This window comes from Stigmatopora nigra, chromosome 9 (assembly GCF_051989575.1).
Source record: "Stigmatopora nigra isolate UIUO_SnigA chromosome 9, RoL_Snig_1.1, whole genome shotgun sequence".
Lineage (NCBI taxonomy): Eukaryota > Metazoa > Chordata > Actinopteri > Syngnathiformes > Syngnathidae > Stigmatopora > Stigmatopora nigra.
The window spans coordinates 2,613,394-2,625,198 of NC_135516.1; the positions used below are offsets into that span (position 1 = coordinate 2,613,394).

The following is an 11,805-nucleotide window of genomic DNA, read 5'->3' on the forward strand; positions in this document are numbered from 1 at the left end:
CCCTCTAGTGTAGGCTGCGATTCAGAATATAAGCCACTTAAAATGTTACAGTGAATGACACCTATTTAGCCTGCTGTTCTCGATTTTATTACTATCGTTAAAATGTAAAATGTATATTTTGGTCTAAACCAAAAAAAAAAAAAAACGTCACCGACACCATTGTGCAATTTTGACTAGAGTGACATAGTCCTGTGCAATTTATTCTCACAAAAAATAAGAAAAATTCCCACCCAATTGTGACTTGAGTCATTTTAATTTGAAGTCTTTAAACAATACAGTTTTACCTTTCATTACAGTTCTCCCACAATATCCAAAAACTCCCCCAAATATAGACCTGGAATTGAGTGTCCCAGAAAAATTATAGGCATTCTTGGGTAAAACACTAACGGTGGCATCACAATTTGTGCAAATTTAAAAGAATTTACTTTAAGAAAGTTTTGCTTTTTCCCTGTCAGAATCAGTCAGTTCATGTTGGAGTGACTTTTGAGGTGTCGCCTCAGGTGGTTGAGGCAGGTGTAAGTCTTGGGACAGATCTGGCAGTGGAAAGGCCGAACCCCTGAGTGGTTGAGCATGTGCTGCTTAAGTACGCTACCATCAGAGAAGGCCTTCCCGCACTGAGAGCACACATAAGGGCGTTCTCCAGTGTGGACACGCATGTGCACCGTCACCTTGTGCGCCATTGTGAAGCCTTTGCCGCACACCGTGCACTTGAATGGCCTTTCACCAGTGTGAGTGAGCCGGTGGGTGCGCATCGCGCCCATCTGGGAGAAAGCTTTGCCACAATCCGGGCACACGTGAGGCTTCTCGCCGGTGTGGACTCGAGTGTGACTCCGTAGGCCTCCGGCTGTAGAGAAGCACTGTGAACAATGCATACATTGGTAGGGTCGCTCCCCTGTATGAGTCCGCATGTGCTGCTTCAGGTCATAGCGGTTGCGGAAGCCGCGGCCACAGACCGGGCAGCTCTCCGGCCTCTCGTCGTTATGACGCAACTCGTGATTGGACAAGCACTTTTCGGACAAAAAGCATTTGCCGCACTCCTGGCACTGGTACGGTTTCTCATGGTCAACCCGTTGATGATACTTAAGCTCACTGATCCCAGGGAACGTTTCGTCGCAGTATCGGCATCTGAAGCGATGGTTGGGGCTGTATGGAAGCTGATGTTCATTCATCTGATGGTTCCTTAGTAGATGGGCCATCTTGAAGGTCTTTCCACAGTGAGAACACTCATATTTCGTCAGAAGCTGGACACACTGGTGTCGAACGCATTCGTGCACGGATCTAAATTGACAGCCACACTTGGTGCAAATGTGGGCAGCGTTCTTGCATTTCCTCTTCCTGTGGCCAGACAAGTGAGCTTCCGTGCGGAAAGCTTTGCCACACTGTGAGCATTTGTATGGCTTGACAGCGGTGTGGAATCTCTGGTGTTCTAGAAACTCAAAGCGATACTTGAAACTCCTTCCGCAGAGCGGACAGTTGTGAGTAACCCGTCCCCGGGTGTAGGCCGATTTGACAGTCATTTTCCTTGAGGGCAAAGATGAAACCCGATGAGTGGCGCCACATTTCCTGTGTTTACCTCCATTCAGCAATTTAGTGGTTTCCAACTCGCTGACCTCATTGTGGCGTTGTTGATGTTTCAAAAGACACTTTGAGGAGATGAAGCTTTTTCCACATTGTTTACATTGGTAAGGCTTCTCGTGATCAACCTGCTGATGATACTTTAAATCGCCGATGCCGGAAAAACCAGCGCCGCAGTGACTGCACTTGAAAAGACGGCTCCGGACATGTGTGAGGAGGTGTTCTTTGAGGCTGCTGGACTTTTGGAATGTCTTTTTGCAGTGCTCGCAATTATAGCTACGTCCTTGTTTTGGGCAGTGGTGTCGGAATTTGTCCAGTGATGACGGAAAGCTGTTACCGCATTTTATGCACAGGTATGCAGCGTTTTTGCATTTCCGTAGCCTGTGGCCCGCCAGCAGCGTGGCCGTTCGAAAAGCTCTCCCGCATTCGGAGCAGTTGTAAGGTTGCAGGCCGCTGTGGACTCGCTGATGCTCCACCAGGACGGAGTGATGTTTAAAGCATTTGCCACATTCAGAGCATTTGTGCGTCACTAGCTGTCTGTGACAAGATGAGGAGACATCAGGTCTTTTCGGGGAGTCTGGGAAGTTGTTCGATGTGGAAGGATTTGTGGACAGTTCTTCATCAAACATGACTATCTGAGGAACATTGTGGTCATCATCACAAGCACTTGCGTGGGACGCGATTGCCACTTCCAACGAGGGTGGTAGAGAAAGGGACGGGATAAGAAGATCATCTGACTGAAAAGGAGCTGGAGGAAGGAAAAAAAAATTAAACTTTGTACAATGGTTGTCAAAAGTTTACATACACTTGTAGTAAAGAAAACGCCATTGGCTGTCTTGAGTTTCCAGTTTTTTCTACAAATATTTTTTCTCTGATAGAATGATTGAAACATTTATTTCTTAGTAACAAAAAACAATCTAAACTGAAAATGTGACCAAATACAAAAATATAAATACAGCAAATGAATGAGCAAATTTGGAGACTTAAAAAGTTGGTCAATGACATGAGCTTCAAAGCCTCTTATTGTGAGTGATCATGAGTGACTACAGCTGATGACTTAGAATTAAATGGAAATTCAAGAGAACCAACACTATGCTCATTACATGTGTATGTTAACTTTTGACCACCACTGTATGTACAGAATCTTAAAAGGTGCTATGAAATACTGCAGGGAGTGATCATAAAATGATCAAAGACCATCCAAAAAGGTGACAGAAAATACCTAATAAGGAAATTTTGATCCGATTTACGCTTCCTTTTTCAGTGGCCTTGGCTCGACCCACTAGAAAAATCTCTCAACAGAAGATGTCACTCCCAGAATGCTTTGCAAATTTCTGCTAGGCTCTCCATAGTTTTTGCATTCTCTTGTTGCTGTGTGACCTCTCATTCCATCAACATGATTATCTTTTCTGCTTGTGATGCCACAACCAGAAATGCTGATAAAAAGTAGATGTTGCCTGATGGATTGTTTTGTGTGGAATAACTATGAAGAGGCCTGTCGCAGTAACAAATGTTTGTGGCCAATTCATCGTCTCATAAATGATTGCCTATATGTGATTGTAAAATGCTAAGTGTTTAATTTATTTACGATATTATCGTGGGGAGTTGCAACTAGTTTGGATTGGATGTATATCAATATTCAATTATTGATGCCTTGACTCCCATACCACCAGGGTGGGTTGGATGTATATCGTTATTCGATTATTGATGCCTTGATGCACATAGCTTGAACCACGGGAGATTTTCTCATATCAGTAAAGCTGCATTGAGAAAGCAACAACAAATCACTTTTGTGATTATTTCTCCCTTGTGTTTCAAGGTATGCTGGTTGTTGTAGAGGACGGTTGAGTTTGTGGTTTGCAATATACAGTGTTCCCTCGCTACTTCGCGCTTCCGCTAACGCGGACTCAGAGCTTCGCAGATTTTTTTTTGAATTAAAATAAATATATATATATATTACATTGAGACAACATATTTTACAGTGTTTTTTGTTATAACATGAATTTCACTCTTTCTACCCATATTATATATGGTGTACTGTATACAGGGGGGTAAAAAAAATGGAATTAAATTCAAATTAAGCATTTTTGAAGGGGGATCCCTACTCCGCGGAAATTCACTTACCACGGGTGGTCCCGGTCCCCATTAACCGCGATGACCGAGGGAACACTGTACACTGTTAAGCGTGTGAGAAAGAAGATGATGTTTAGTGATGTTTATTTACTTTTGAATTGCGAGCATTCAGCACGCTACCTACGGCCGCCATTATCGTGTAGTATGAGCTAACCAAAATTCGAATAAATAACCAATTGCACGCATGAGCCTACAGATTTTTACAGTAAAGATATTTTTCTTCTAATTTTTTCCCCCGATCATTTTGTCATTAGAACAAAAATTAATTTAGGGAAAATAAAAACTTGGAATAAAACTATGAAATGGTAAATTAAAAAAAACTAACTACATTTGAATGCCATATTAATTTTCTATATGTAAAATTATCATTATTATAAATTAGGGAATTCATTTTCATTTTTTCGACGATCACCATTTCATAGCACCTTTTAAAGTTTACTGACAATGAACAGAGATCATACCAACAGTATTTTTGCCCAATTTTCCATGACACTCTTTGTTTTGGAGGAGAAATTTGATGTCTTCCCCAGTTGAGACACACTGTATGTACTCCTCAAGGACCGAGGGGGCAGCACTGAGCCAAGAAGCAGTCTAAAAAATAAAAAATAAAATAGTTTAATAACAATAATGTTTCATATAATACTAGTCATTACAGAGCAAACAGAACAAAATTTGGCTAGTATGAACGCTGCGTCATGTTCAGACCAGCCACGTTTAGCACAATGCAATTTTGCAGTTGTGATCGAATAGACTTCGCTCCGCTATGTTGCGTGATGAATTTTCTTAACCACAAGATATTTTTGCAGCAGATTACAGCAACGATAAAGAAATTAAGAAAATATGTATCCTCATTTAGGGAACTTCAGATGCTGGATATGGAACAGCGCCAAGATATTCAGACAACAAAAAGCCAAGCACGAGAAAAATAGCCAAAAATCATAAAATTACGAGATTTAAGTCACAATATTAGAAGAATTAAGTCTAAAAATGTAATTTTTTAAAGGTGTTCATATACCCAGAATGCTTAAGCTAATAATTTTACCTGCCATCTTATTTTGATGGTTCTTTTTTCAATTATTTTTTAAACTTTGTGTTTCTGACAATTTTGTTATCCGGAGTTTTTATTTTTTAAGTCTGTTTTCCCCACTTGAGAGCTTGTTGGCCATAATGAGCAGTCTTTCATAGTCTATTTCTCGCAATCAGACTTGATATGGGGTGAAGACCTCACAGACCCTCTCACTCTGACACTCGCCTCTTTCACACCCTTACTCTCACGCTCTCACTCCCTCTCTAACTCCCACTTTCACTCCCACTCCTCTTCCCTGCCTCTTTTATAACGAATACCTACATTGAAAAGTAAAGGGAAACCAATAAAAAATGCCATTTTCCCCTTTCTATTGTGCAATGTAAAAAGTAAAAGACAATGTTGTGTTTTTATATTTTCTTTAAATTTACGTATTGGAAAATGTTCTTTTAATTTGAGCACTCGTGATTTCTCCTCTCTCCCAAAAATTACTCTAATTGCCTTAAAACTTAGTATTAGGATTAATCTGAGCCATTTCAGATAATTAATGTATGAATCATGATACAAATCATATTGCCAGGTATGAGGTAAAACAATATAATTTTCCGTTCAAAATATTAGAAAATAAACATTTTACTGCAAGAACAAATACTTTTGTTGTGATATCACAAGATTAAATTCAAAATGTTACGAGAAAAAACAACATTACAAGATTAAGGTTGTTACATTGCTTATTCTTACACTGGAAAGTTTTTGGTTTCAGGGGCTGGGAGTTTTGGTAACGCGAGGTCAGTGTGAACGCAAAACTGCTTTTGTCGTAATACGGTGAGACTAAAGTTGTCATATTATGAGGTGGGAAAAGCCGTTATAGTACTTATTTCTACAATAAGTGAACCAGAGGTTGTTTAGCTTCTGGAGTTTGATTTTTGACAGCGTAAGTCCTGTTTGGGCACCTAGTTAATTTTGGCAACGAGCATAGCACAAGAAAGGCACAGCGATTTAACTTTGGTGAGAACACAGCATGAAGCCATGTATGAAATAACCAGTATGAAATGTTGATTTTTTTTACTTCTGTCATCTTGATGGCAGACCTGTTTGAAATCTGGCACTGGAAGCAGCTCCTCGAGTCGGGTGAAGAATTCACAAACGAGCGTCTCTAGTGCTGTGTCAAAGTCAGGGCCATACTCTACTGGAAAAGTATTCTGTGGGATGAAAGGAATTGTTCTCACCATGACACTTGGAAAAAGATTGAACTATATGTGGATTAAACAAATAAAGTCGTATAAAAAAGTTTGGGCACCCCTGACAATTTTAAATATTTTCCTTTATAAATCATTGGTTTTTGGGTCAGCAATTTTAATTAAATATGTCATATAGCAGGCAAACAGTGATATTTGAGAACTGAATTGAAGTTCAGAGAATTCACAGAAAGTCTGCAATAACTACCGAATTTACTCGCATAGAAGCCAACCCCGTGGATTGCCCGCACCCTTAAAATTGCTTTAAGATTGTTGAATTTAACAATATATCAAGTATAAGCCACCGCCTGATTCACAATTTTCACCTCCATAATCATGGTTTTAATAGGGAGTACAAGTGTGTTACTTTGAAGGGATAATCATTGCACGTCGTATTTCCGAGATGCTGTTGAATCAAAAGCACATTATCAGGGTCAATATCATAAGGAAGTTAATATGCCAGTCTTTGTAAATGCAAAATCGTTTTGTGCATGTCAGTCATTCTTTTGTCTGACAAATGTGGCTTATATGTGAGTCAATGCAACACTTGCAAACAAAAGTAGGCAGGTGCATAAATAAGGAGACCCCAACAGAAAAAAATCATCAATGTTTGGTAGATCGAGCTTTTGCAGAAATAACAGTATCTAAATGCTTCCTATAGCTTGCAATGAGGGTCTGGATTCTGGTTGAAGGTATTTTTGACCATTCTTCTTTACAAAGCATCTCAACTTCAATCATGTTTGATGGTTTCCCAGCATGAACAGTCCAATTTAAATCAGAACCCCTATCTCTACATGATATATTTGACTGAAATTGCTGATCTGAACAACCAATAATTAATAAAGAAAAATCTTTAATTTATCACGTCATTTTCACAAATGGGTGAAAAAGCTTTGATCTTAAAGATGAATGTATTTGTTTCCATTTCTAAGAGACAGGAAATGAAACAAAAAAAAAGTTTTTTGTGAGAAACAAAAACAATTATGGATAGCTAGATCCTCAAAATAAGAGGACTAAAGCCAAAATATGTAATCTGAATGACTGATATTTGAAATGAAATAGAATTTTCTGGAAAAAATATTAATAAAAAGTTCAATTATTATTTAACATATGATCCATTTACCGAGAAACATGAACAAAAAGATTTTATGGTGTAGGCAACAGCGGGCAAGAGGATGCAACACAGCAACAAACCCTGTTATTGTCTCTCCCTTCCTCTCTCAGATACTTTATGTACTACGTATTTAGTATCTCTTATTTTAATGTTATTTTACGTGTTGCAGATATTTGGATGTAATGCTTTTTATTGCATCTGTTTTCATGAACTACAATTGATAAACTCCCAATTTAGAATGATATTTTAAGTATCAGCAGACACATTTGAGATATTTGTGTCATCCATCATTGTGACGTGCTCCAAAAAATTGTAACCATCTAACAAAATTGGCCAATGTGTATAAATTCCTGCAACATGTATGGAATTCACTCTACCTTGAGGAAATGTTCTCGGCCATCAGTATCTTCAATAAGGCCTTGTACGAGCTTCATAAAGTTGGCCTCTGGTGCCTCAATGACAGGATCATTTGTCTAGAATGCAGAAGGAGGCATGGTAGTAAGTAAAGGAAGTTTGCTTTCAATGTGATATACCTGGAAACAAAACCGTCAACACCCACCTCCTCAATGCAAGACGATCGGATCCTGTTGAGGTGAGTTTCAACAGCTTTGAGATCATCTGGTTGCTCAGAACGCAACAATTCAAGAGTGGTCTATTGGGTGGAAATGTAACATTATATCATGTTATACATTTTAGCAAAAATGTTTACCACGTGCTTCCACAACTGGAAACATAAGTTTAAGTATCTTTAAAACATTCCTAACAATTCCAAACCTTTAGCTCATGTAACCCATGGTATACTTTCATTTGACTTGTGGCAACTTATAACTAGTTGGTGCAGTTGCTGAACCAAAGCAGCAGTTCTTTGCTGCATTAATTTAAAGCCCACAATTCAAGATGCATATTAATTAAAAACAAGCAAGACACTTGTTTAAAACCAAAAGACTTGTTGTGCTATAAAAAAAATCTTTTGAAAAATGGGTTAGGTGAGAAAGGAAAGTTTCAGTTGTTCACATAGCACCGCAAACTTGTATTCAATTATTTACAAGTACACAGACGCAGGAGTATGCTTTTTAGGAAAAAGTAAGGAACACTGGCGGTCAATTTCAAAAGAAAGGATGACAAATATAACCTCTTTAAGCAATGTTTGGGTGTTATTTTTGTTAAAACATTGTAAAAACCAAAGTGAAAATGTGATGAAAATAAAAACTCACAATAGCGGTGCTGTTTCACAGTTCATGCAAATAACTTCAAGCGGAAATTACTAAGCGGAAGCACTGCAGTGTGCACTGAAAACGGTATGCAGCATGTAATGCTTAAAACTACCACAAGAAAGCATCAAATTAACATATTTCTGGTCAGGGTTACTCATTGATAATCCTTGTAAATGCTCAAAGCTTGAGTTTACCCACTTAGAAGGTAAGGACATTAAATCACTCGTTTAATGGGATCCGACAGCCGTTTCTGGCCACCATAAAAAAATTCAACCCTCTACGATGTACGGTTTGGACAAACGTAGCGCGAGAATGTTGACTTAAAACACCCACCCATCCACGAATCACCCTTTATCTATTCTACTATAGTCCTAATAAAGCATGATTTATCTATCCCTGCTGCCCGAAGCACTTTTTTTTTTCCTTTCACGACGGGCAGACATGGCGAAACACGTGCTAGAAACGCTGACCAAATTTAGTTGTAAGGTAGGACGCCTTTCAACATAATTTACAAACGTAATTTTGGGAATAATTTCAGCCAGCAAGTTTCTAGGTGCACACACACATCCATCCGTATATCACAGTTTATAAGGATTAGAGAATGGATAAAGCGTGATTTATGTTTGGGTGGATGTTTTAGAACTCCTGTCACGACACAAAAAGGAAAAAAGTGTTACGAGCGGTACCTAGAAACTCACTGGTGGACAAATCAGCTACGTGGCGCGTTTAGGGCACATAATGTAAAAACGAGTCATACATAACTTTGCTTTCAGCGGTAACAAATAAAAGTCGAGTTTACACAGAGAAGGTGACAAAATTCAATCACCTGTCTAATAAGATCCGACACCCGAAGAGTGTAATACTTAAAACTACCACAAAAGAGCAGGAAGTTAACAAATTTCAGGTCACGCATACTTGTCGATAATCCTAGCAAATGCTCAAACCTGGAGTTTACACACTTAGAAAAAGTAAAGAAATCCAATCACTCGTTTATTAGGAGTGATTGGCTATTTCTGGTCACCATAAAATTCAACTCTCTACGATGCACAGTTTGGACAAACACAGCAAGAGAATCCTAACATAACCACACACACACACACACACACATCCATATACCATGCGTCATAAGCATTAATATAGATAACGTTCAGTTCTTTTAAGATTATCTGGGGGAGCAACTTAATCTTTGCACTGCTCAGTCAAACGTGTCGGTGTGTGTCATGGCAAACCTGCCTCACACAACATTTTGGGTGGAAAAATAACTTTTTGGGATGTTCTCCCCGAGCTCGCATGGATTTTCTCCAGGTACTCGTTTCCTTCCGCATACCCAAAACATGCCTTGTAGGGTGGTTGAATTTTTTTAAATTGACTCTAGCTACGTGTAGTGATCGACCATTATGGGATTTTCAGGACCAATAGCGATAGTTAGTAGTTAGAGAAAGCCGATAGCCGATATTCATTTGCAGTAAAAGTGAATGTGTATTTGTGTAAAAAATGTAATAATATAAGAACTGAATTTCATAAAACGTTATTGAATTGCACAAGAACACATCCTGGAGTAATAACCTTTTGGTAAACCAACCTGAGTACGTGAAGCTGGGTCACCACCTCTCTTTTGCCCACACCGAGGCTGTGTGCTGAGTTCACTACTTTACTCACTCTCAACACACGACTGCAGACCCACGCACCATGAGAACATCTATGTAAACTTTACGACTAATACAACGGTGGTGAGGATGATCACAGAAAATGGCAGAAGATGGGACTCAAATCAGCACAGAGAAAAGAAAATTGGCGGGCAGCGAACAATGACCGTCATTTGCAAGCCCCATTCGACCTTGGGCTGTGGCACTCGTTGGAAAATAGAACTTGCTCAGCGAACTAGAGGGCAGAGAACCTTGGTGAAGGTGGATGTTTTTTCAGAATTGCAAGGCCCAGGTTACGTTACGTGGTTTGGGGGGTATCCCAGGTGTATGGGGTTCCGGAACCCCTGTTACTCTATGACCAGTTTCAGATTCTGGTCCTCCAAAACTGAGACCATGGTCCTCATTCAGAAAAAGGTGTCATGTCCTCTCCGGGTCAGGGATGAGGTTCTCCCCCAGGTGGAGGAGTTTAAGTATCGGGAAGAAAGGATCGGGGTGGCGTCTGTGGTGATGCAGACTCTACACCAATCCGTCGAGGCTCTCCATTTACCGGTCGATCTACATTCCCATCCTCATCTATGGTCACGACAGGTGGGTCCTGACCGAAAGGACGAGATCCTAGATACAAGTGGCTGAAATTAGTTTCCTTTGCAGGATGTCCGGGCTCGCCATTAGAGATAAGATGAGAAGCTCGGTCATCCGTGAGGGGCTCGGATTAGAGCCGCTTCTCCTTCGGATCGAGAGGAGCCAAATCAGTTGGCTGATCAGGATGCCCCCTGACAGTCTCCTTCGGGAGGTATCGAGGGCATCTCTCACTGGGAGGAGGAAACGGGTAAGACCTCGGACACGCTGGGGAGAATATATGATTTTTTTAAAATTAAATTACGTAAATGGAACAAGAAAATGTGAATGCAAATATGTAAATGTATTGGATACAATAGGTCAATAAATCAGTATCAGTTGAGTCCATAGACTGTTTCCTGCAGATTGACTTCCATGTCCACCGGGTGTCAGTATTCAGCAACAGTGTCAATGCAGCATTTCACTGTATTGAAAAGATACACGATGCCCTATACAACCCCATCTACCCATCACTACTGGTGAGAATAAATGTTATGGAAAATGAATGAATGAACTGAATTGGAAAAAAAACAAAAGAACCTAGTGGATACATCATTTGTGGTTTGGCATTGGTGAATTAATGTATTCATGGACTAAATCATGGAAGAGAAAAGAAAGCTTGAAAATATTTTTTGAGGCCAAATACTGTTTAAACTGCAGAATCCCGCCCAGATCTACAGCACTATGGAAAGCAAACCCTGGAAGATAATTCAGTACAAATGTCATCGATTAACTTGCCATGAAGTGGTTTTCACTTACCCTGGCTCTGAGTCCCAGTGACAAGAGTCTCCCCTCTCTTTTACTCATGAGCTCGGGAACTGCATCTGTAACCATGGATACAAACTCCTCCAGCTTCCCGTAGTGCTTGATGTTCCTCTGGCGAACCACTTCCCACATCACTGCTGACATCAGCCTCAGTGGCGGGACCAGGAGGGCCAGTGATGACAGCGGAACATTGAATTCTTCAAGACAATATACAAATATATATAGACATATTATTGTGTGTTGGGCCACCATAAGAGACACATTTTGATATACAAGCATATGCATATGTGCACATATGCATATGTGCACATGTGCAGATGTGCATAAATGTTTTTATGTCTTACTGTTTTGATGATTCCATTTACTTGGATTTACTTTGTACTTTGTGCTTTTGCTTTGCTGTTCTGTCTCATCAACCTCTTGCTACTGCCACAATTTAATCTCCCGAATATGGGATGAATAAAGTTATCCAATCCAA

General features: G+C 39.8%; 1 protein-coding gene across 2 annotated transcripts in view; it reads right to left on the reverse strand.

Annotated features, from left to right (window-relative positions):
* Window positions 1–234: 234 nt before the first annotated feature.
* The window catches only part of LOC144201907 (uncharacterized), a 13,888-nt gene continuing 2,317 nt past the window's right edge, over window positions 235–11,805 (reverse strand). For both annotated transcript variants that reach the window (XM_077724740.1, XM_077724741.1), the window contains exons 2-7: window positions 11,322–11,524; window positions 7,644–7,736; window positions 7,462–7,557; window positions 5,824–5,934; window positions 4,170–4,299; window positions 235–2,323 (exon numbers count right to left, since the gene is read on the reverse strand). In XM_077724740.1, the coding sequence (XP_077580866.1) occupies window positions 462–2,323; window positions 4,170–4,299; window positions 5,824–5,934; window positions 7,462–7,557; window positions 7,644–7,736; window positions 11,322–11,524 (2,495 nt within the window). In that variant the 3' untranslated portion in view covers window positions 235–461. The remainder of the gene's footprint in view (window positions 2,324–4,169; window positions 4,300–5,823; window positions 5,935–7,461; window positions 7,558–7,643; window positions 7,737–11,321; window positions 11,525–11,805) is intronic.